This window comes from Lutzomyia longipalpis, chromosome 1 (genome assembly GCF_024334085.1).
Source record: "Lutzomyia longipalpis isolate SR_M1_2022 chromosome 1, ASM2433408v1".
In the NCBI taxonomy this organism is placed as follows: domain Eukaryota; kingdom Metazoa; phylum Arthropoda; class Insecta; order Diptera; family Psychodidae; genus Lutzomyia; species Lutzomyia longipalpis.
Genome location: NC_074707.1, coordinates 25,406,817 through 25,432,918, shown reverse-complemented (window position 1 = coordinate 25,432,918; position 26,102 = coordinate 25,406,817). Strand labels below are relative to the sequence as shown.

The 26,102-nt window shown below is 35.5% G+C and overlaps 1 protein-coding gene across 2 annotated transcripts in view; it reads right to left on the bottom strand.

The window, feature by feature from the left end:
- LOC129797441 (uncharacterized) overlaps positions 1-26,102 on the bottom strand; it is a 109,133-nt gene that overhangs the window by 37,241 nt on the left and 45,790 nt on the right. Inside the window, exons 1-2 of one of the 2 annotated variants that reach the window (XM_055840000.1) lie at positions 8,890-9,184; positions 6,292-6,531 (exon numbers count right to left, since the gene is read on the bottom strand). In XM_055840000.1, the coding sequence (XP_055695975.1) occupies positions 6,292-6,379 (88 nt within the window). In that variant the 5' untranslated portion in view covers positions 6,380-6,531; positions 8,890-9,184. Of the gene's footprint in view, positions 1-6,291; positions 6,532-8,889; positions 9,185-26,102 lie in introns of those variants that run through there. The other variant, XM_055839999.1, reaches the window with a different exon arrangement.

The window sequence follows — 26,102 nt, the reverse complement described above, 5'->3', positions numbered from 1 at the left end:
TCATGACCAGCAGAATTCTCTATGCTCAATGTTTCGAAAAAGAATTATCAATGGCAAAGACAGATTATACTTCTTCATAATTTTAATATGTTAATCATCTGATGTTATTTTTAATATTTCATTTTGCACTTTCAAATTCCTGAATCTACGAGAGTTACATTAAAAGGGACATAATGTTGTCATTTAGATGAGAAACAAAAAATCAACTGTTGCATGTACTATATGTATAAATGCCTTTTCCTGGATAGTAGCAAAATTCAATTTTCCTTTACTCTGAATTTCGTTTTTAATAAAATTATTATCTTCTTCATTCCATTACTCGTTATATGGTTTCTTGTGAATATATTCGCATTCTTGAGAGCTCTGGAAAAGGGACGAAACCCACTGAAGATAGGAATTCCATCCAAGACATACATTGGCATTGTTGATAGTCATATAAAAGATCTAGTGTGAGAATATTGGGTTAAAATTTGGAGAATGCGAAGAGAAATTCCAGATTGGAAGAAAGGAATTTTTTTTACTACAACTTTTACAATATTTAAATATACATAGAAATAGCCGAGTTATGGGGAGTGGTTTTGCAAGCTCCTTGACTTGGGATAAAAAGTGCCGAAACCTATTGAAATGATGAGAAATGCGAGTAGATGGGAAAGTAGTAAAGAGAGTGGTGTGTTCGAAAGGATGACTGAACCTATTTCTTTCAACACGATATCTCAATTTCATTTTACTAATATGCTTTCAGTATTGTGTGCTATGCTAAAGGAGAGGAAATATCTCTATCCGCAAGAGCTATCAAATTTAAAGGACCTCTCCTTTTGAATATTTGCAAAGAAACATGTGAGGAATTTCAAAGAATCCGATGGCTTCATTGCCATAAAATGTATTTACTATGAATATTTTTTCTGCTTCAACAAATCAAAGTGAAAGTATATGTTTTGTTGAAATATTTTTTTGTTATAAAAAGCTCTTCTTGAACCTTTTTTTTTATTAAATAACAAGAAGAACATTTTTTTTACAATTACTTTAGGGTACAGAGCTTTTTCCTATTATTATGTTTATAGCTCACATATAAACACATATTCGAATTTAATAAATAAATTTTTATTCCTGTGATTGTAATCATCACTTTTCGAATATTGAACCTTATGTGTCTAATAAAATAAAATAATAATTTTCTTATAAAATTGAAAGTTGAGTGAGGTAAAAATAATATTAAGAGAAGTGAACTTCTTATCTTTCGAACTGCGATTCTTCTTTACTACAAATTAAACGACAAGGTAAATGGTGTAACCTTGGTGAATACACTCATGGTCCCAGAGGGAGTACACATTTGATAGAATGTTTGTTTCATATCGCATCACCGCATCATCTAATTGGCAGACTTTATGTACAAACGTGTACTTGTGAATGATGCAACACTTCTTGTTTAGCGACTTGGCTCCCCTCCTCATCCCATTGATAATGTGGATGAAATTGAAGACAATGGTACAAATCAATACATCAAATTTAATTATTCACACCCTATCGTTGATTCCCATCGAGAGACGCATATCCAAACACCCCGTTGCTGTAATGTTTCTTCACCATGTGCCTCGGGGGTAAACATTTCTCATAGAAACTGAAATTCAAGACGAGGCCGAAGAGCACTAAATGAAAATTATGTATTTGTTTTGGAAAATCGTGACTTGAATTAAATTTCATCCAAATTGGTGATTTGATTACTTCACCTTGTGTTACGCATTGGGAGGTGAATGGCGGAGTGTGGGGGAAGGCGAAATGTATCGGGCCAATTACCAATTTCGCCGAATCTGAAAGACGCAACTGTGAAAAGTAACACCTTTCCAAAATAACACTCCTTCAGCGATATTTTCGTAACACTTTTGTGCTTTGGCAGCACAAAATTGAGAGGTGGGTGCGAGATTATATCCTTTGTCAGGTGCGCTACAATAGCAATAAGTTTATAAAATAAGATCATTTCCACGTAAACTTTCAATGGGAAACGCTAAGAGACATATTTACGTTTCCATCGATATAATGCTGTCGTATAAAACACTTGGAGCATGTAGAAGAGAAAATATACCAAGCGTAGATTGAATGCCAGATCCTATAGCATCTCACCGTGAAAAGATAATATCCTAATGATCTAACAGTTGCTTGACAAAATTTGAAGATTTTACACGATATAAAGTATGTATGTATGCTTGCTACTTATCAAAAGTATCCGTGTATTGAAAGTGTTTGGAATGAATTTTAGTTGGTGAAAATAGATCCTGAATGAAAAGATGATAGAATTATTGGAAACATTAAAGAGAAATAATTTCATCTCTGTAAGTACTTCATCGTAGGATAAGCTTGTACAAAGTATCTATGTATCTATTTCTCTATTAATATCAAATGATATTAAACTCAATCAACACAAAAGTCGACGTAGTATAATTCCCATTAAGTATGAGAAAATGAGAGAGAACTGAAGGATTCAAATGCGAATATTTTACATAGAGTGTACCTAACCCACTTCATTATATAAAGAGTATTATGTGCAAAATGACTGTACAAAGTACATTAATATATACATATGTATGTACATATAACCGCCAGTCAGTGCGGGCAATGAAGAAATACTTTAGTACAATAATGCCCCTGTTTACACATTAAGCTCTTCATTCCTATTAAATGAGAATTTTGATGTGTAATGTATATTTAATAAACCACTTAACCCACACAATCAATGGGGCTCCTCGTTGCCACTATATCTCTATACACAAATATTCGCAAATAAATGCTTTTAGATTAAACATTCAAGCGCTCTTCTGTGGAAAGCCACTAAATATGGGTAAAAGATATTTTAATCCTCACTCGAGTTTTTCACGCGCTTTTAGGGATTAATTTGATGATTGTTTTTTAACAACAATATATGTAAAAAGATTTTTAGTTCTTGTGTATTTTTTGCAATCAACTAAATAAAAATCAAGTCTAAAAGTTCAGTGATATTTTTCGATCATATAAAATTGTGATGTCAACAAAAGTTTCCAAAAAAAAATCGTATAAAATCTAGAAAATCTGAAAAGTCTAAAAAAAAAAATTGAGAAGCCATCTAATTGAATTATAAGATTATGTCTAAAGTGAATGATAAGCCTAAGTAACGAAAGTATTATATCTTGGAATCACTATGTAGATGTAGTGTATTCAATGTTCCCCAAAAATTGCTAAGCACAAGAGGGACAATATAACGCCTACAAGTATTTTCGTCCCTCATACTTTTCGCTGACTTTTCACAACTTCACATTGCTATATACACATCCAAAAACGATAATAGCACAATAATCGGCTGGATGGGTGATATTTATATGCTAATTCTGGTCTTATCTCCCTCTATCCTGCGCCCTATTTGCCCCCTCGTACAAACAACCAAAAATGTTGCCGAAGGAGATAAAATTCCGACCACACGAGAATGAATTTGAATTCATTTTTTGCTTTTTTTTTTGCTGCATAAAATACTCCACCATAATGGGTACTTGCTATAAGACTTTTCGATAGAACTTCTTAAACGGTATTAAGTTTTTTCTTCTTCTTCTCCTGTAGCTAATGCTATCTTGCATGGCAATAATGCTACAGAATCTTATTTATACTGATTTTATTCATTAATTTTTCAATTTTTGCCAACTAAGCAGGAAATTTACGGATTTGTGTGGTAGTTGGTGCAATGAAGATAAAATTTATAGTTCAGGTCGTTCCGGTAGAGGTAAAATACCTAGTTAAAAACTTCATCAAAATGCCAGGAAGTGTGCAATAAATTAACAACGTTAAGTGTGTTAGAAGGAAAACGGAAAACAAGATTTTTTTTATTAAAGCTATAATTTGATTCTTTTTTAATTTTTCGTAAAATTTCAAGATATAAAAGAATCATATTGCTCTTCTTTACATTAGCATGATCTCATCTCCTCTTGCCACAATTGTAGCACTTTGTTGATGACTTTAAAACGTAGAATAAGAAACGAAGAATTATATTTTTGAAAGTTTACAAAATTTTGTAACTAAATGAGCACAGATAAAAAAAAGAAGAATTTTGAATAATATTGAATATCGATTCAAATCAGGGCAATAATTAAGAAATCCGATTATTTTCAATGTAATCTTTGGACGTGAATAGAAAGCGAAACTTAAGTGAAAATCTCCTATATTATGTATACGTACAGATATACACAGCTATAGCTTTGTATAGGAAGGTACTAAGATGGGAAAATCCTTTCAAAAAGGCGAGAATAATTGGCACGAGTGGGTGTTCCAAACATAAATTGACGGATAATCTCTCATGGAAGCGATGGTATCAATAACGAACTTTTGAGCGTGGCACAAAAGTTTTTGGCTCCCGAGGAAGCTGATTCATTTTACACCTACATCATGGGCATTCCTTCTAATTCAATTTGCAATTTCACATTGAATTTCCTCGTGAAAATTTCTCCGCGCTAATTTGCCACATGAATCATAAATCTAAACAAATTGCTTCCAAAGACCAAGCTCAATTTTCAATTTGTTCACCATGCTAATGAACACATGTATGACATTCGTTGTGTGTACATACGTACGTACATACATAGTTGTAATTGAGTTCCCTTGCTACGAATTTATTATTAGTATATAGTACTAAATGGTGATTTAAGGGTCATTTCCAGCTTAATGGGGCACGGTGCACAAAATCTTCGTGTCAGTGACAAATTTGCGAGAATTTGGGAACAATTTCTGCATGAGAAAGTCCCTGCCAGCAGGTTGATTAATTAACTCGGCTACCATTTATTTGAAAATATTTTACAGTGATTAACCGCCCATCATTTCCGGTGAATGCCATTTAATTTCCCGTCCATTTAGATGGTCAAGCGAATGCGTGAATATTGAAATAGATTGCGCAACTCGCAGGAGCAAAAGAACATCAAAAGTGTCTCTCTCAACAACGAAACTCTATCAAAGTTTCATGATGAATATTTAGGAAAATTTTGGCATTGCCTGGTCGCAAGCAACATCATTATACGAACTCCACTTTAAACTTAGATTGTGTTATAATGATTTTGTCAACAAGAATTTCTCTCCTCAGCATCATATACCAGGATAAATTGAATAAAAGTCGTTAGAATGTTGCATTATTACAAAGCTGTAGCGACAGGGTCTAGGTTTGCCGTCATTAAATTATTTATGTGGCTTTATTATATCCTTGTTCACATATGAATATATAACAATAACAATTACTTAGGCAAATCACCAAAAATTACATATTCCACCCCCTCCTCAATGAAAATAGGATAGCTTACACAATTTCCGAAATTATTCTCTCGCAACTCAAATCAGTATTTTCTCTGTGAATGAAATTAGGCACCCTGGGGCTTGATTGCCTTTTCTACTGCCATCATCATTTCTTGTGGCTTTGCAATTTCTTCAAATTTATGAGATGTGTGGTTTTCGTCCGTACACATGTTATATCCCAAGCACACACACAAACTGTACAAAACATTCATCGACAAATTTTAAGATGACGAAAGCATAAGCAATAGGTAAAATGGAATCCTTTACCTGCCTATTACTAAAATAAATTTATTCCTATACTTTCTTTTATTAGTCTCCTTTGTGAAATCTATACTTATATGTTCGTCCATAAATTTAGAACTGACATAAGTGGTTAGGTAAAATTTTACAGATTTCAATTTTCTTTGTGGTTCGAGAAAGTTTCCGGTCCAACAATAATTTTTAAACATTAATATTGGGGTATAAAGAATATAAAAATAATAATATCTTGAAATGATAGGTACAATAGGTAATTATATCTAAAACTTTCAACAAAAATAAGCAGTTTCATTTGTTAATTTGAACTTATTTGTCAAGTTTTATTTTTTTTTTTGCCACCCTCCCACCCGTATTAGAAAGTCTGTAGTCACAAGGGGACTACAAGACTGCAGTCTTGTCAAGTTTTATATTCCATTGGAAAGCTTCTCAAATAACGTGCTATTATAGGTATTAATGCTCTTTGCAATTTCAGTTAGTAATATCAAAAGGCTTTTGCCTCATCATCTTAGTACTGCTCGTCTGCACTTTGAATTGAAGTTTATGTTTACGAGTAGTCTGACAACTCTTCAGTGGTAGAGAGTCTTTCGCGAATTAAATTCTACAGAGAAAGGACTTATAATTGTTTATATAAAAAAGTTAAAGCAATTCAAATTGCCAATGCTTTTGTTATTGTGGGTGGGATAAAAGAAAATGTAATCTTCTGGTGTGGAAGAAGTGCTTTGTTGGGTGAAGACTTACCAATTCCAGAGAGGATGAATGCAATAACGCAACTCAAAAGCGTCCAAATAAGCCCTTTGGGCTTTATTTTCTTGGAGCTTCGTGACATGTTGAGTGGCACAGTGATTAGGTTGATGATTATCGGTAAATTCCACCACTACAGGAGGCGGTCTCCGTCAAGCTCCGATGCATGCTTCATCCATGGGGAAGTGGCATTAATTGCTGGTGGTTTTACAGCGAAATCCCTTACATCGTAAACACCTGAAAAGAGTTGGAAAAGAGGAGAAGGAGAATGTGTTAGACTTATTCAATTTTGAGCTCTGCAATTTTTCACATTAATCTCCTCAAGTGTACTTCTTTGGAGGTAAAGTGGTTGTATTTTGTGTCTGATCACAAATCACACTTGCCGCCTTTACCCCCATGTTAGGACGAATACACATTGAACTAACTGTGAGAGTATGTGGTGGAAAAATTGAAAAGGGATGCATTCAGCGAAGAAGACGATGTCTCCCCTTTTTTCGATTTTTACACCGAAACGTATAAAATTCAGTGAGTCATCAATTGATGCTGTTGAGTTTTCCTCTACCTATGGTATGTATGCTATGTCTGGGGCTATTAACTATTCATTGCGATGGTTACAATATATTCTCCGGCGTTCAGGTTTATTTATCTCCGAGGGTAGAACGAAGGATTTACTGGTACACCAACTCTGTGTACATCCTTATATTATGCCATCCTCCGGCAAGCGTCTGCAGTGCCACCAGCACACCATTGGACTATGCACAACCGGAAGACTTATTGTTATCATGCTGGATGCCACCCATTTATAAAAAGGCACACATATGTATATCTTCCTCTACCCGACAATATAAAAGTCTGCACACTGCCGTATACTCTAAGAGGGTGACTGAAGAAAATTACGTGGATGTTAGGTCGTGAAATTCGAGATAGCTTTCCTATATCGTGCAAGACGGAAGCCATACTGTATCTCACTATAAGACTTCTAGCTTATTGAAATTTTGTGTCAACATTTCATCTCTTCCACTTGTCAATATACAAAGGGACCCTGTCACCGTACCTATCTATTAAAGTGCAAAAGGACATATTTTGAACAAAAATACTTCAATACTGAAGGAGTCTTTGATACATAGTTGAATCTAATCGCAAAAGTTAAGTATTATAAAGAAGTGTTAGTATTTCCTCTTCTGATTTTATTTATTAGTTGGTATACCACAATCGTGGCATACCAAGTATTGTAATCATCGGAAAAACCGACCACTTCAGATCGGGCTCAAACTTGGTATGAGCACGTTTTAGACATCCCACATTACGAAAATGGTGGTGGAAAATTTTTGATCCGGCCGGCCTGCCGGCCTGGACTCCACATTTCACCTTATAGCTCGAAAACGGTAAGAGATAGAGACTTCCGGTTTGAAGTTTTCTATAGAAATGTGGGTGTAAAATTTCTTTTTTTCGCATTTTCAAAATCCAAGATGGCCGCCATCCGCCATTTTGAAATACCGTCAATCAGTTCCCTTCCAGCTAGAGATCTGAAATTTTAGTATGTTGTAGAGCTCAGTGAGACGTTTTCATCGATAACTCATACTTGAAAATCGGTCAAGCCGTTTAGCAAATACGGCGACCTAAAGCAAAAAGTGTTTTTTCGATATAACTTGAGAACGGCTTGACCGATTTTGACGATCTTGGTATCAAATGAAAGGTTTCAAGAAGCCCTACAACTATCTAGAAGATTTTAATTTCCAAAAATGGCCGCAAGAGGCGCTAAAATCAAAAACAAAAATTGCCTAACTTTAAGGGCCTATATCTCCGAACATCTGTTATAGATTTCCTTTAAATTTTGATATGTTGTAGCCTGACTCAATATCTTTTACCAGTCCGAAAATGAAGAAAATCTATGTCGCCGTTTAGAAGATATAGCCATTTGAAAATTTCTTGAATTTGAAAAGTTCTAAGAGCCATATCTCTTAAACGGTCTCTCCGATTTTGCTCAATTTGGTATCAAATTAAAGGTTTTGCAAAACTCTACAACTTTCTGAAACATCAGAAACCTCTAGAACCATTCCTTGAGGACAAAAAGTGCAAAAAACTGTTTTGCTCAAACAAATATCCGCCATTTTTGTTCTAGATGTGACCTTGAAAATTATTGATATATATGTCAACTTATAGCTTGTTTCAAGAACTTTCCAAAACTAGTCAAGAAATTTCTGTAGGTCTTATAGAACTTCAGATATGAGCATTTTTATCTTTCATATTGATGAATTTCATAAAAAAATCAACTTTGCCTACTAATTCTGCTCACAAATTAAATTACAACGCATAGACTGACCCATCCGCGTTGTGGTATACCAACTCTAATAACTGGACGCGTTATGATTGACGTTTGAATGGTACTTCTCTCCTTTTTCAGGTTCCTGTGAAAATTAGGAGTTTTTTTTAAGTTTTTTAAGTTTTGTAACTTTTAGAGAGATGTATGGAACCAGTTTAGAGTTATCTTGGTAAACACATCTACTGTAGCTTAATTTAAATGTAAGACTAGAGCTTTCAATACATAAAAACAAAAACGGGTTGATTGAGCTGCATTGCTACTACTCCACTTACTTCTAACAAATATTTATCCAGCAATTCAAATCGTCTTAGGGTGAAGGTGAGCTATACACATGTCTAGGAAGTGAAACTAAAGTTATCATCCTTCGGGCAAACAAACAGTGAGTATCTTAATTAAAAGCAGAGAATGCTGTCGTCAGGATTATGCCACATGGTGAGTGGGCTATATACATATGCAGGCAGCCATGTGCCCAATGAATACAGTTCTCCTGGACAAATATGGTGAAGAACTTCTACAGAGACACTGTGCATTAAGAGCATTCCGTAGTACAAACCAATGGAACATGGAACAAGAAATAGGATGCTGTGGAAGACGACAAAGCGGATGCATTAGATGCTCCGGTATAGGGTATTTGGTCACCAGCATTCTCCTGCAACTTTTCACCGTCTTTTGGCCACTGGGATGGATAAAAAAGAAGCCCCAAAAGTTTCACCATTTCCATCGTCACTCTCACAGCGCGACACTGTGAGGAAACTTTTGAACTTTAAAATTTCCCCCATTTAAATTTACAATGGAAAACCATTTACCAGATAGAAGACAAAAACTTTCACATGCCCATCCTATCATATTTCTGTACACAGACTGCATTGCATAGATCCCCTCTGGAAGAAAATTATAAGGACACCGGGGTAACTTCTTTTTTTTTGTCTTCCATCTCTTCCACCTCACCCAACAAACACGCTTTTCTTTGTCACTACTTTATACATTTCTCTGTCTGTTCTCACACCAATTCCCGGCGTCAGGAACCCAACACTGTTTTAGTACAAATATCCATTTCCGGTTAAATATAGCACTAAGGTGACTCTTCTCTGTTTTCTTGGAGGTAGATTTTCGCGAAAAGAATTCATTTATTGCACTTTCCATTGAGTTTTTTTTCTTTCCTCATTCGTCGCCAATTTTCTCCACGTCTTGCTTGGCTCAGGGTGAAATTTTAATAAAGAAAGTGCAAATTCACCGTCTGCAAATGACTTTTAGACTCATATTTTATCAAATAATTCACACGTTTTGTTTACGGTATCAGATTAAAGATAAGATATTACGGCAATTTTCATTTAAAGCTCTTTTCTGCTGTTTCTGCTTATATTACTTGTTTATATAGGTACTATAATATTGGTTGGGTAATCTTCATTAAAGAAAATGTTTAAAACACTCATTGAATTAATAAAGAAATATTATTTTGTATATATCTAATATTTAGTCAAAAATATATTTTTTTAATTAATTTATTTTTGACTTCTTATAGAGTTAAGGAAGAAACTTTCAATTTTTTTTTTAATGAATTCCATATGTCGTAAAACCATAGTTTAAGACAAAGTTTTATAAATGAAAAATGAGTGTTTATTTATTCCATGTTAAAGTATTCCCAAACAATATATTCTCAAATGATCCAGTGTGGGAACTTTCGTTTGAAAGGAAACCAATTTTATAATAATTGTTTTGTTACGTTTCAATGTATTCGATTTCAATATGCAAAGCATTAATGTTCACAGCACAAATGCTGACAATGAAACGTGAGGGCAAATTACTTAAATTAATTAGTCAAAAGCCACATTTCAATTTTAACGTAATGCAGTGGTTTCATTGCAAAACACGACTCGGTAAAATTGAAAATTCAACATATCACCTACATATACAATTATTTTTCCTATACGCCACAAATGAGACACACAGGATAATATAAATTACGTGTGGGTTTGCTTGCGGAATGTTGGTGAAGGTACAGATTACGGAGAAAAAAATAGAAAGGACAGTGGAAGCATTGGGACATTAGGAGTTGATAGTCTAGTTGTTTTTGTTAGTCTCAACAAAAAATCTATTCTTTTGTAAATACCTATTAGGAGGTTTCTAAGTGATAACTATGAGTAAGTTTAGAAATAGATTTCTAAATGCGTCTTAAGAATACTAACACGGACAGTAAAATTGTTTTATATGCAATCAAAATTCTAATTTTCTTTTTAATTCAAAGTTTATTTTTTAATTTAGATAAATTAAGAATTTTTTATAAGATTTAACCGTACAATGGGACTGACGGTTTTATTTTTAACAATGTAGAACAGATACGAAAAATTTTGCGCCCCTTCATCATATATACTATACGTATAATTATCCAACACGAATGAGGACCTTTTGCTTTCCGAATACTATAACACAATGGAGTCCTTTTTCTGGGAAAAATCTCTCGAATTATTCTTCTCTTTGGTTAAAATAAAGAACCGTGCTATGGTGAGTTGGAGGGAATTGTAGGAGAATGATTATTTTGTGTGTACGTACATGGTACATGAGAACTATAAGTATGAGAAGAGATGGTATCACGATGAACAATGCGGAAAGGACACACCTTTTTGTTGGTGGTCAAACCGTTTCATACATATAAATTAGCATCGAGATAGTCCTCACACGGACTATGTATGCAGTGCATGTAATTTAATTCCATTAATGCTGTAAATACATTACGTTAATGAAATATCAACCTCTTGTTTGTGTACATGGGCTGACCCAGACCCAATGGACGGTTGCCACTATTTGGGGGTGGCTAGAGCCCTGGTTGCAAACAGAACGCCACATTTGGTGAGAATATGGGGATAGACAGGCGTTGTGGATTGCTGTGCAATCACAAAGCAAACAGCCTTTTTCATCACGTAAATCAAACTTGCTGCTAATCGAAATTGCTACACACCATGCACGTCCTCGCCCATCTTCAGCGGCACTTCCTCCACCCTTCTATCATACCAACAGTCCCTATATACAACGGCGCGACCCTTCATGCTTCTTCCTCCCAAATCCGAAACATCCCAGACATGATTGTAATATCCGGCTGGGGAAACCCTCGTTTTCGGCTCGGATCTTCCGGACAAAATGAGTCTCTGTGGAAAATAATTTCAGTCCTTGGACTGAATTTAAAGATTAAAAATTATTATTTATGAGTGCCAAATTGTATGTAATTTCTCATTCTGATAATGAACTACGGGTACGTTTCAGTCCTTTTATAATGTATCCACTTAAGTAGAAAATGTACTGGTAAGCTGACCAAGCTTACGAGAGCTGTGTTTCTTTCAGTGTACCAATTTTGTGAGAGCAAACTAGAACGCGAATTTGTTTAAATACATGCAAAATCGGGAAAAGTTGAAAAGTCATCCCCTAAGAAATTTTTAAAATGCCATATCTCGGGAACGGCTCCATAGATTTTCGAGTTTGAGCTATCGTTGGAAAGGTCTTAACCTCAACTATAACATATCAAAATATGAAGTAAATCGATAATGGCATTTTCGAAATATTCGAGTTCGAAATTTTCGAAAATTTTGATTTTGACTTTAGCGCCTCTCGCGGTCATTTCTCGAACTTGCAATGTTCTAGACATTTGTAGGGCTTCACGAAACCTTTCATTTGCACTTGAGTTGATCAAGATCGGACTTGTAGAACCCGAGATATGACATGCCAACTTTGGAAGGCTATATCTCGAGAACGGAGACATAGATTTTCTTCATTTTTGGCATGAAGTTAGATAATATGGTCAACTATAACATATCAAAAAATGAAGCAAATCGATAATGGCGTTTTCGAGATATTCATCGAAAACTCATCGAAAATTTTGTTTTTGATTTTTGGCCCCCTAGCGGTCACTTTTGAAACTTCTGATGTTTTAGAGAGTTGTAGGGTTTGTTGAGATCTTTCATTTGACCCCGGGTTGATCAAAATCGGTCAAGCCGTTTTCGAGTTATGGTCGATTTTCGATGAAAAATTGTGGCGGCCATATTGACTAAACGGTTCGACCGATTTTCGAAAATGAGGTATCGTTGGAAAGGTATTAATGGCCCCTACAACATATCAAAATTTCAGACCTCTAGCTATAATAGCGGCTGAGATATAGCGAAAACAAAATTTTGAGGTTATTCAAAATGGCGGACGGGGGGGTGGGGGGGTGGATTTGACCTCATAATCGGATTTCTTCAGGTCGATATTTAAACTTTGCCGTTTACCGCAAGTCTCTATCTATCACCGTTCTCTTGCAATTTAAGTTTATGATCCGGCCGGACGGACGGCCGGCCGGAAAAAAAATTTTTTTGGCGCATACGTTTTTTGGAATGTGGGGACCCTAATTCGTGCTCATCCCAAGTTTGAACCCGATCTGACGACTTTCGATTTTGCTCGGTACACAAAAGCTGTGTCTGAAAGAAACACAGCTAACTCAGTCCACGTGTCCATATTTGTCCATCAGATAGCTCTTAATAAAGTATTCCCAACTTTAAGGGAGGAATACAGATAAATTAGGTATTATAGGGTAGTTCAAAAACTTCAAAAAGGATTTCCATTACGTTCTTGACAGAGGATTTCCACAATATTTTGAACTTTCTGAACAGAATAGTTTAATTTGAATGAAATGTTCGAAAAGAAAGTATTCTAAAATATGAATATTCTAGCAGCTGAAAGTTTTATATTTACAAAAAAAATGTTTTAGAGACTGCAAATAGCCGGAACTCTCGAAGATAAAAAGTTTTCAAGTATTTACAGTAATCTAAGATATTGTTATACAGTATTTTCTCCTCAATCTTTTAATTACCTACATATATATTTCTCAAACTATGTATACAATGTAATTTACTATAAATATGTATAATACATCACTATTCTCCTTCATTTTGTGCAACTCTTTCGATCCTTTCTACAAGGCTGAATCGATAACTCTGCATCACCATCAATTTTCGTTCAAGACGGCACTCTTCGGTGATTCTCTTTTCCGCCCAAATATATTTTAAATGTGAAACATACCAGATGGTACGGCATTCTTCCGCAGCTTGCTTATACCACAATTTCTTACTGCAATATTTGATAAATACCCCCTCACCAATAGAGCTACTTTTTCCAAGGAGGCAGAAACAATTTGCGGAATTTTTGCCGCTGGTATTGACTATTTTCTCTCCATGGAACTTTCCTTCATCCCCAGAGTTATATCCTAAATTATCCTTTCATTTAAATACCGCATGAAAAAAAAGAATTTATAGTCATAAAATATAAGCTGTGTCTCTCTTTTCAAGTAGGATACAGGATAACCAAAATTGGATGTTAAACAACGCAGAGGGAGAGTTGTTGGAAAATTTTTGAGTGGGAGTTCTCCGTAAAATAAATTTCAATTGAGAAAAAAAATTTAATTAAGATTTCCAGTAATTCTCCAGCAGGACAGCCCCATAGAAGTGATTATTGCATTAATATAATCCTTTTTATCATTAAGCCGTGTCATCATTTTGCGTACTTTCCCCTATCCAAGCGTACTGTACGTTATATAGCAAAAAGCTCAACCCAGAAAGCTCCATAGCGAAAGTGAGTGGCAGGGTTGTCGCCTTCCTTGTAAGATGTTAATGCCTGAGTGCCCGAGAGAGCGGAACAGTGGAATTTTTCACACATTTACTGCGGGGTTGGCGCCCTTGTCACTCCGCATCAACACGGCAATTGTGGTAATCACCCGTCGTGATCATAAAGGCTTGCGGAATGCAATGTGACATCTTTTTAATTAAAAGAGATTACATTGTGTGTGAATATTTAAAGTGGATGTGTGTGGGTGGTAGTGGCTTTAATGAAAAAAAAAGAGGAATGGAAAATCTACGTGAAGAGGTAGCCCTTTTTAAAAGCACGTCTTTTTTATCCCCAGTCCCTCCGCGCGTACAACAGCAGAGTGGGGATTTATCTTCTAAGACTCTTTCGTGCTCCAATCCTTTTTCATGATTTCGCTCCCAAATGGTTCGCTTGAAAGGCAATGTGACACAAAACATTTTAGGAGATGTAAACGTGTGGGTATAGGGGTATTGTGTAGGCGTTTGTGACATTTTTGAACTTTTACTTTTGTTTGAAGAACTCTCATGAACTTTTTGTCTATACATATTGATTTTGATTGACAATTACAAGATTTTAATTGGACAATTTGATAAGAGACAGATTGAGTGAGAGAAATTTTCTCATGTTAATTCATAGAAAGAAAATAAAAAATTTAGAGTCATCTATGACTGTTATAGAATATTGGAACAAATTTAGTTACTTTAGGCTATAATATCTTATGCGATGTGTTTAGGATTCCCAATGAAAAAATAATCCATGAGTCTAATGAGAAAGTCAGCCCAATGTAGAGAGATTTGTGACTTATGCAATAGCTAATTTGCAGCAAACTAATGTAAAAGCTAATTTTAACCATCCACGTTACACCAATTTAATCATCTTGGCATGACTTCAACTCGTAAACTCATAAATATTAAACGTGACCCCCGTGAAAATTTCCTATTTACGACGATGTACAACCGAATTTATGTGTCTAACAAGAGTGTGCTTCAATTTGAGCTTATTACTTGGAGTTTTCGTGATCCCCCACAACGCATAGTAAGGGTAGTTACCCGCACTCTGTAAGTTATCCAAAACTACCATATAAAACTATTATATCTCTTTGAATAACTTGATCATCAACACGATATTTAAAGGTTTTATACATGTTACACCCCTTGACTACATCGAAAAGATAGAGGAAAAGGAAAGTTATGTACATCTATTTGGTTATTTCAGCACTTTCTCACCAAGTTTCAGCGTCTGACTCCAGACAATGGGGCTCTTAATTGATCCAAAGAGGTACATACATTGCTCAAAGAAGAAGGAGTTGGGTACGCGTGGTGGAGTCATGGGGTGGAAACAAGGGTAAGAATGAGGGTATACAATTTTTGGTCATTTAGCCAGACGAGTGTGTTGGGGTTCTTTTCCAGTGAATATCGCATTACATGGGGTGATACAATGTGTAGGTACAATGCTCAGAGAAAAGGGATATTTTATCGCTTGGTAATATGTGAAAAGTTTTGCCGCTTGACACAATTTGAAATAAATCTGGCAAGGAACCAAGAGGAAAGTTACAATAAAAGTATGGTATACACTCGGCGGTGTGGCCAAAGGGGGGTCCTGCTGATAAGAGGACTTTAACATAAAAATATCTATACGCCCATATATAGCATCCTTTTCATTTAAGATATGTTGAGATTTTGTAAAACATGTAAGCAAATCGATCTATTCACTTCCCCTGCTATCTGCTTTGCCTCACCTCAACCATTGACGAAGACCTATACCAGGACATTATTCCCAAGGAATGTTTATTGATACAGAGAGTAGAAGATGGGATACTCAAACCCCTCAATTCGCATCACCAAAAACATACTAACGACATTCTACACATGTAGCACCGCATCAACTGTGAATGGTGTTCACCCTGGAAAGGCTTCGCATAGTGTCCCAATAGACCAGAAAATCAAAATGATCGGAAGGATAAATGAGGGAATTCATCTAAAACAATTTCTTCTGCTCATCCGGAGATCTTCCTCTTAGTCCATAAATAGTTTTGTACCCTCTCTTGAACATGTCTGTGCAGTAAAAGTTGAAACATTTTCTACACAATCAATTTTCCACTATTTTCTCTTCATACCATTCTTCTGATCCCTTTTTCGTATCGATTGCTAATAAAATTTTCCACAGTGATAACCAAATATCCATTCGATCGGATGTTGGTGTATTTTATCTCCACCACATAACTGGCACACCATCAACGGAAATTTAAGATGTGGTGAGCCAAGAAATAACACTATAAAGAAAGCTTCTTTATGGTGTTGAAGACTTGAAAGTTGAAATTTCATTTGTGGAAAATTTATAACGTGCAGCATACTTAAACACTCATCATTGCTTCGGCTCGGCTATCGTGGAATAAAGTTTTTAGCACTTTCAAACTACAATGGAATTGTTAAACAAGACAAGCTCATTCTTAAAAATAGTTTTAAAATAAATTCTATGAAAAGGAAGAATTAAGCAAAGAAAAACAATCTCTTGTACCTAACTACATATTTGCACTATTTGGCACATTTAGAATTTGTTTTCCAATTTTCAGCTGTCTTTTTAAATTTTATTTTCATACTATGAAAATATTATAAGTTATTATAGTTCTGTTATTATAAGAAAGATGTTTCCAAGCAAAACAATGAATTTTGCAATTACATATGTCGTTGTGTAACGATTTTTTCTCTCTCGCGGTACCTACCTACTGAAGATCTAAATATTTATTGAAGGAAGACCCACCTTTTCCGTAATTATAACATTTTAATTAAACAGTATTTACTGATGGGAAAATTGCTACTTTAAGCCACCTTTTTGTTCCATTGACCTTTTGCTTGGAAAATGTAATGATATATCCTTGACAATATCATAATGTCGGAGGTAATGAATTTTTCACGAAATCTTTTAGGTAATTTCTTGGGAAATCAGAAAGATATGAAAGTAGGTACCTACATAGAGTCCTTGTGAATGTTGACTCTAATGATGATGAGGGGTGTCAGTAAATGTAAATTAATTAAAAATGTAAATGAAAAGGAACATGATCCTGTGGTGAAATTTTACTCCTCCACGCGGGTAGAAAAAATATGAACGCTCGATGACTTGGGCGTTTTCTTGGTTTTCTTGCAACTTTTCGTATTAGCATGTGCCTTTTGGTATATGTGCGTGTAATGAGAACCTTGGAAGTAAGTGAAGAAGAAGAAAGCGTTTCGGAGGGAATATTTTGGAGTATATATTTTATGGAAAGTTGGCGGGAAAATTAAAATTCATGAGATTTTGATCTATTTAAAATTGATTGTCGAAAGTCAGAAAGTTAGAAAATTAATTTTAATTTAGCCCGATAAATAATAACGGATCCTCTCACATCGCAAAACCATCCCACCATTGACCACCACTCCCCCCTTAATTGCTCATTCTTTATAAATATTTATGAACGGGTGAATTTCTGTGGCTCTAAGATTACCAAATAGTACCATTTATTGGCCCAAAATACTCACCACAATGGATTTCAACTTTGTAATTATTAATGATATACCAACCCAAGCTCCAAAGTGCTGCATATAGTCACCAAAATTTAATGTATTATTGCATGGAACATTAATTTACGAGCTCCCTTAAATTGTCATTATGCTCAATCAGATACTGATTATAAATTTACACATATACCTACCATATAGGATGGATGTACAATTAAATTTTCAATTTGCTGTTGGATTGTTACCTCAGAATTGTAATTACGTTCCCATACAATAAATTTCATCTCACCAAAATATCCAATATTGTTGTAATAAAATTTTCTATGCTTTCCCGTGGTTTGTCACCATTCAGGATGATCCACCACAGCTATAATATGAGGATGGACGGGTGGTGCATGCAAGCATAAAATAAAGCCGAGTGTGTTGAGAAGTTTCAGAATACCAAACCATATGGCTTTTTAAACTATTCTCTCGCATTTGAATTGTTTGTTGACATGAATTTTCATGTCAAAATTATTTTATAAAATATAGAGGTTAACTATTCCTAGGGGTTTTCAAACAAAACTGTGTAGCTAACAAAACAGTGAGTGGTTACACTCCTAATGAGCAGAAAAAAGGTTTTTTTTGAACTTCCGGTTCTTGTTCCTTCTCCTCATTAATTAAAATTTAAACTTAAACATTAATACCATTTGAAAGTTGGCTGTCGTATAAAAATTTATCTTTTTGGATATTTCAGGAAAATATAACGTTCTCGCAAAAGGGGAAAAACATAAGTAAAATAGTATTCAAAATAAAGACTATTAGGGAAAAAGCGAGCAGTTAACTGATTTTTTATTTCCATAAAACTTTGAGACATAAACTAGCTGCTTCGTCAGATAGTTTATTACTTTCTCTTGGTGTTGTTGAAAACTTTATATGACTTCATATTTATCCGCCGCAATGTTTTCAGCACAAAATATTTTTATGATGATCTATAAGCAGAATTTATGAAATTGTTTAACTTTTCCTCCCTTAAATCTCTAGGAAAAGTAGTAAGTTGGAGAGACGGTAGGTTGTGGTCTTTAAGTAAAAGTTTCTTTTGCAGATACAAACGCTGTATTTTTTTTTAAGTAATCCCCCGGAGAAGAGGTTATAAAATTTTATGTGATTTTATTTGTGTTTAGCTCTTTACTCGGCATATAATTTCAGGTAAATGTACATAGTATATGAAGAAGTGCATGGTGTTACAGGGAGAGAAAAAAATCTGAGAACGTCAAAAGTGAGGGTGAAAAGAGAGCGTATATTGAATATAACAATTGAAAATTTTCTTAACGATTCCATGCATTTGCATTACAATACGGTCGAATAATACATTTTTATTAAATTTAGAAAAAAAAGAGAAATATGTATTCGACAACAATAAGGAATCATTTGGGCTTTATACATAAAATGTATTTTATGTAAATCATTTTTGTATATTTGGTACAGCCAAAATTGTTCACATATTTCATTGAGGGGCGAAAGTGTATTGACTTTTTCATCACAAAAACGCACAATTTACTCCCCATTTAATTTTACATGGGCCCCTTTTTTTGTTGGCTAAAAGTTGTGGAGGAACTTTTTGAATTTTGATCATGGTGTGAAGTAACTTTGTTGGACGAAGGGAAAAATTTGGTCAATGTTCTGGCGTACGGCATCGTAGCACATGGAGACCTTTGACTTAGCTTGTGGACATGGACAAGGTATACCAACCGACCATGATATATGTACACGCAACTTCAAAATTCTCTCGGTGTGGTGAATTGGCAGGGAAAATTTGAAAAGTTACCAGGAAATCGAGTTTGTGAAAATGCCATACCAAACTTCTTCTTTAATAGAACCACCACTACAGCTATAATATGTTGACACCTTCCCCATAACTTCCCAACACCTCCCCAGCTCACCAGCATGCCCGAAAGATGGTGTCTTGTGTTATTTATAGCAACTGTACATATTTATTCTTGTCAAGCTTTTTGACAAACTTCCTGGACTTTAGCGAAGGCGAGACGTATTCATTTTTGTATGGCTGAAATATGAAAACAATGTGGAAAATTGCATTCCCCATTTGCATGAGAAAAGGTTATATATTTTTTAGAAACTTAAAAAAGCAAGTGTAATAATGTTAGTTTTTTTTAGCTGACTGATTTAAATAACTTACATTATGTACCAAAAACTCAAAGGTTTCGATAGAATAAGATCCATCATTAAGAAAAAAACTGAAGCCTCAATCTCAAATGGTTTCAAAGCTCTCAAAGTAATCGCAAACAGAAAAAAAGCATTTGATTTTTATTAGAAAATTTTTTTGCTTTAACAACCCTAACCGAATACATTTTAATCAAAACGCAAACCATTCTATTAAATTGGAAATGGTAATTAAATACAGTCCAACAGAAACTTTTATAAAGTCAAGGTGCCGTATCAACGGATTTCATCGATATTCCCAGGAATGAAGTTTAAATTGAATTAGAGTGTTTTATACACTACATTATATGAAGTGCAATTGGATACAAACTTCATCTCTCAAACGCAGGTGTATGCCATCCATACATTATTTGATTGGTATCACATACCAGCTTCAATTAAAATTTACATCTACTTCGTCATGGATCATTGAATTACTAAAGTTATTATACTCTACAGCCTGAAAAAGTTTCTTTCTCCCTACGACCAGGGGTATATTCATCACATTTAGCTTTCAACCATTTTATCAACCTATGTACTCATAAAGAACATTTTTCCGGAGAAAAAAAATCACTTCCCTTCTAGGGGAATCCTTTCACACGTTCTATGTGCATTTAATTAAATCCTTAAAACATATTCTAAATTGTTTACTCAAAATTCAAAGTGTATTTGCATCCGTCTGTCTTGTTATTTAGCGAGAGTCTCGCCAAGAGTTCTCTCACAAGTTGCCATGAACAAATACACAATCTTCAAGTAGATTGCAATTAAACCACTTAAATGAATGATGAGAAGTGTAAAAGTTATATGTTCGTTTCTATGGTGAAACGCAACCTTTCACATACGTACATACATATGTATGTGAACATATATGTACATACGTGGAAGCTCAAGTGGGATAGATGGGGTATATTTACTTAAGCCTTTTCTCCTATTCATTATATGATATGAAACTATTTGAAAGTTGTGTCACAGCAAGGATTGAAAAATTGCATTACATTAAAAGATAAAAGGCTCAACATGGAGAAATTTTCTTTTTTGTTAGGGAAGGTATGTATATTATACCAAATTGTATTTTACTCTATGTGGTGCGGGTGCATGAATATGTTTGAGGTGTTGACATGACCCCAACCCTCGAGTGCTATATGTGTATACAAAAGAATAAGCAGGTATCATTGAGAGACAATTTTGCTCGAAAAGTTTCAAAATTGCCTTCATGCATAGAAAGTCGAACGTTCTCATTTTTCTCATCGTGTCAAAGGTTGTTTGCCGTGTGTCACTTTCAGCAGAAATTATTTCATGCTTAAGGCATTTCTGTGTACACCTTTAAACGTGTAGGGAGACACGAAAGTCAACACAAGATAGCTTTTGAATATGTTAAAGATACACGCGGATCGAGCGTCGGAAATTATTCTGAGAAAAATAATTGTGAAAGCGCCACAATGGGATGATATCGTTATTCTGAAAATGTTTTTTTTCTAAGAAAATCAAGTACATTCGAGTGGGAGACGCATATTATCAAAACGAAGAATCCCCAATGGAAAAGTGTATACATATATTCCTTTCAGAGACGTGAGGTTCATTAAAGACATTGATTCACATTGAGAGGCATCATTACGCATATTGGTATATAAATTAAATTATTCTCTGTTATGTTTTTTCGTATATATAGCTAAATATATATTCAAGTATACATTTTTAAACAAATTGATATTTTCTACATTAACCGGGATGTGTCTATTGAATCGTTTGCTACACTGTTGGTTAGAACATAAAGAATACGTATAAAAAGTTTTTCAACCACAAGTTTCAGGAACGTGCGGTTAAACGAAGAGATAGCGGATATCTTAACATAATACATAATTTCAGGAATTTTATTTGCAAGTTGATTTTTCTAGCTAAACCATAATGAAGTCATATTTCACAGAAAAAATGTTAAAAAAAAGCTCTTGTGAATATGCGGGTTAATTGTGAAGAAAAAGCTCACAGACCAACTTTTTAATATTCCAAAATAAAACGCTTGAGTTATCCTGTAATTGCCATGATTAAATTCCGCGTTATACGTTGGATATAAAGCGAGTATAGAGTGAAAGGTATTACCTGATATCGACATATTATTGTCATTTATAAAAAAAATCTGATAGGCAAATTAGGATATAATTCTTTTTAACGTAAACCTTTATTCTTTTTGAAACTAACTCACTACTTTTTCTTCCGATTTCGTATATCTTCAGCATAAAAAAACTTTGCGGTTGGATCCCAATTACAAGGTTCCTTCTATTTATGAATCCCATGTGACTTTTTTCAGTATGATAACCTACCCTGTATTTTCCTCATGAGACTGAAAGTAACGTTATATTGTTTGTGGGGAAAATTTTTAAAGTTTTGTCACCTCTGCAAATAAAGACTTATCCCAATCGAGGCATTACCCTGTGTATACATAGTACGCAGACAATTTATAAAATTCCATCATGTTGGTGGGACTTTTGAGGAGATTGAGAGGGAAACAGATGGGACTTGGGTTATCGTGGCTCTTGTGTCTTGTATTTTGGCATCACAGAGAGAAAACAAAAAGTGTATGGGAAACTTTTTTAAGTATTTAAATAGAGGCCACATGCTCTGCCATGGAAAATTCCTGCCTCGAATTCTTGGACGAAACTTCAATATTGGAACTCTTTATGAGATATTTTTCCACCCTTATTGTTAATTTATATACATCGCATCGAAAGTTAATTAAATTCAAAGTTATTTTTCATAAACGACACATAATGGATCCTATCGGGGTGAGTTTTGCACTTTGTATGCAAATGCCTTGCTCGAATTAATCCTTGGTATGTAGGTGGAAATTGATTGTGGCTAGGGAATATAATACCATAACTACATACATACATACTTATACTTGCAAACAACTATTATTCACAAGAGTCTTTGAGAGATTAAACACATGCGAGTGCCATAATCTTCCTCTACGGGTTTAGGCTCTATTCTGGCCAGATTACTACAAGTCACGAGCTCCATTGGTATGTAAACTCTATAATGAAATGGGAGAAATTGTGACTGTTGCTCAATACAGTTTAACAATAAGTCCATAATCTTATTGGTTCAGTTGTGGAAGCTGGGTTAAAGGCATCCTTAATACATAAATTGGTGCTAATCTATGCTAGCTGAGTGGGCAGGATATATAGTGGAATATTAAAATTACGAATTTATGAACTAATTCATATGGGTTCATGTCAACCGCAAAAAAAAACCCATTTTCACATCACTGTTGGACGTTTCCATTTTCACTGTAAAGCCTCTCGTACTTTAGGTACCTATATACAATCAGAGGGAAAAAGTGCTGCTTTGGGGAATTTTTAATGAGACACCAAACTTAAATTATAAAATAGATATAGAACCCTGTTGATACTGTCACGGCGTGTACTGAAATCGCCCCCTTTTATGTAAATAAAACCGTCTAAAAACATTATTTTATTATTCAAAACACGGTGGCATAAATTTTCTTATTAAATTAAACATAAATGCCGACAAAGTAGAGAAAATCGGTCGAGAAATGAAGAGAAGTCTTTATATGGGACGCCCTTGAATAACGATCAATCGAGGACGTCCTAACAAAATTTGACGCGCCACTCACACCCACGCGAGAGGTCCTTTGTCTTCTCATTTGCCGTGTGAACGTCGAAGAGAGAAGACCTATTGTGCGAGATGGAAAGGAAACAGCAACACGAGCGCCCCCACGGGGCATATAAGGAGAGTCACCCTGAGAATTTTCGTCATTCGATCGCGGGTTCCGACAGGAACAACATCCGTCATTCGATCGCGGGTTCCGACAGGAACAACATCCGTCATTCAATCGCGGGTTCCAGCAGGAACAACAGTGCACCAGCATCAGCTGAGGAAATTGAGGTTGAAAGAGTTTTTCGCGAGCAACGAGAAGAAGCGTATCGTTTGCGCTACTACGAGGATTATTTACGTGAACGTGAAATTCGTGAGTTTAGAAAGTGGCAATACGCCCATGGAAAGTGGAGTGAACGATCTGATCCAAGAAGTGCAGATTTGCATCCAGAAAGCCAAAGTGCAGAAAGTTACCTGCCAGAACATTGGCAAGGACGTGAAGAATTAAGATCCCCAAGAGGAAAACGTGAACAAAGTTATCACCCCTATCGTGAAGCTCAGAGAGCACATTACGCCTACAGAAGTGCACAAATCAGTGTGGGAGAGGTTAATCCCTCCAATCGAGACAGTGAAGATTACAATCGAATTGGATTGCAGACAAGTGAAAACAGAGAGAAAAGTGCGATTGCAGAAAGTGCCAAAATTAGGGAAAATTCACCCTCAGTGACAGCTGAATTGACGCTGCATCATCAAACACTCGATTACGAGTTGCCATCCGCGAGAAATCAAACCGCGCGCGCAAAATCTTCGCGAACGACTTCCACAACAACCGCGTCCGTACCGCGAAGTGAAATTCCGTGTTTTTCTCCACAAAAGGAGAACATACCGCCAAACACAAGTGCCTCAAAAGTGCTTCCGGAACGCGCAGCATCCACTCAAGAGCGTGAGCTGCCCAGTGACAAATTGAGGAGAATTGCAGGCTTAAATAGCCCCAAGAAGTTGCCCAGATTCCCACCGGGAGCTGCCCCAGGGGATCCCACAGTGCGAAAGATTACACATCCCAACATACGCGATACGTGCCGAAAGCCATCACCGGAGGAAGTGCCAAGAGACGTGCAACAGCTCACATTAGATTCTGCAGAAGAGTGTACTCCTGTAAGTGGCCCCAAAATCCGCCTGGCCCACAAACCTCTTGAAATCTTGGCAGAGGAATTGACGGATTCCGACAGTGAAAGCGAAGCATCATACGAGGACGTTGAAGTGGTGGATCAGGAAACGCAGTGCTTCCTTCCATGGGGATACACACTCGAACAAATTGATTGCTTCTTGGCTGAACTACCGCGTGAGCACGCATTGATTTACAAGTTCCAATTGGAAGTGCTATTTTTCGCCATTGCCAGTAAGGCACACCCTTATCACCCGCCGAATCCCTACGCCGCGGTGAAGTTACCAAGATCACGTGCACCGCCAAAGGCCTCTGACAAAGCAACTCCCAAGGCACCGCCAAAGCCTTCTCCAGAGGCACCCGCAAAAGCAGCATCAGAGGCAACAGGAGACGAGACAAAACCAACAGCGCCCCCGAAGACGTCGAATAAAGAGCCCCCGAAGACAGCTACTAAACCGACCGCTACAAAGTCGACCGCAGCCAAAGCATCCGCGAAGGATTAGCGAAAAAGCCACCGTTATTTTTATGCATTATTAAATTACATTGAAGTACAAAAATAAAGATTAAAATGAATTAAAAGATTAATTAAGAACTGAAATTAAATAACAAAGAAGAAACTTTATAAAAATCAGTGAAGTACAATAAAAGTTCATTATTTAAAGTATTTGCATCTTTTCTTGGGAAGGGTAAAAAGTCTGCTTTGTGAGAGAAATGTCAGAGGAATCGTTCATCACCGTAGCTGGCGCACCAGAGCCTTCCACGGCCAAAAACACCGCCGTAACAATACCATGCCATGATGAATAAATCCAAGAGGACAATTATACCGTTCGAGGATTCACAGTGTAAACTAGAACAAAAACTAGAATTATACGTACAATCCCGTGGATTACGAAAACGAAGAATTGCATTGTAGAAATTATATATCATTTTATACAGCTCTCCAACATTTATGGTCACCTCCTGCCGGTGTGGCAAATAATAAATTTCATCGCATTGCGACTGGTTTTGCAATTATATTTTATAAATAATCCTTATTATTGCATTTAAAACTGGGCAACTGAACAGAAAATTGCTTACTCAATGTGATTTTATATTATTTACTCTTAAAAGTCATGCTGTGAGCTACATTTTTCTCTATTTGAAATAAGGGAGCATCCAAAAGCAACATACAGAGATGCAGTCAAGTTGAATTTATGAGAAATAAGTGCAATTTGAGTCTGTGAAATGTCATTTCCATTTGTAATACTATAAAAAAGAACATATTGGTTTCATATTTAAATTAGTTTCTACTTTTGAATATATTTTTTTATATAAACACTACGCACAACCAGTTGAAGCTTTTTAGTTGAAATTCGCACAAAATTCTGATTTATTTCCAAACTTTAATCATTTTCAATATTTTTTTTCTAAT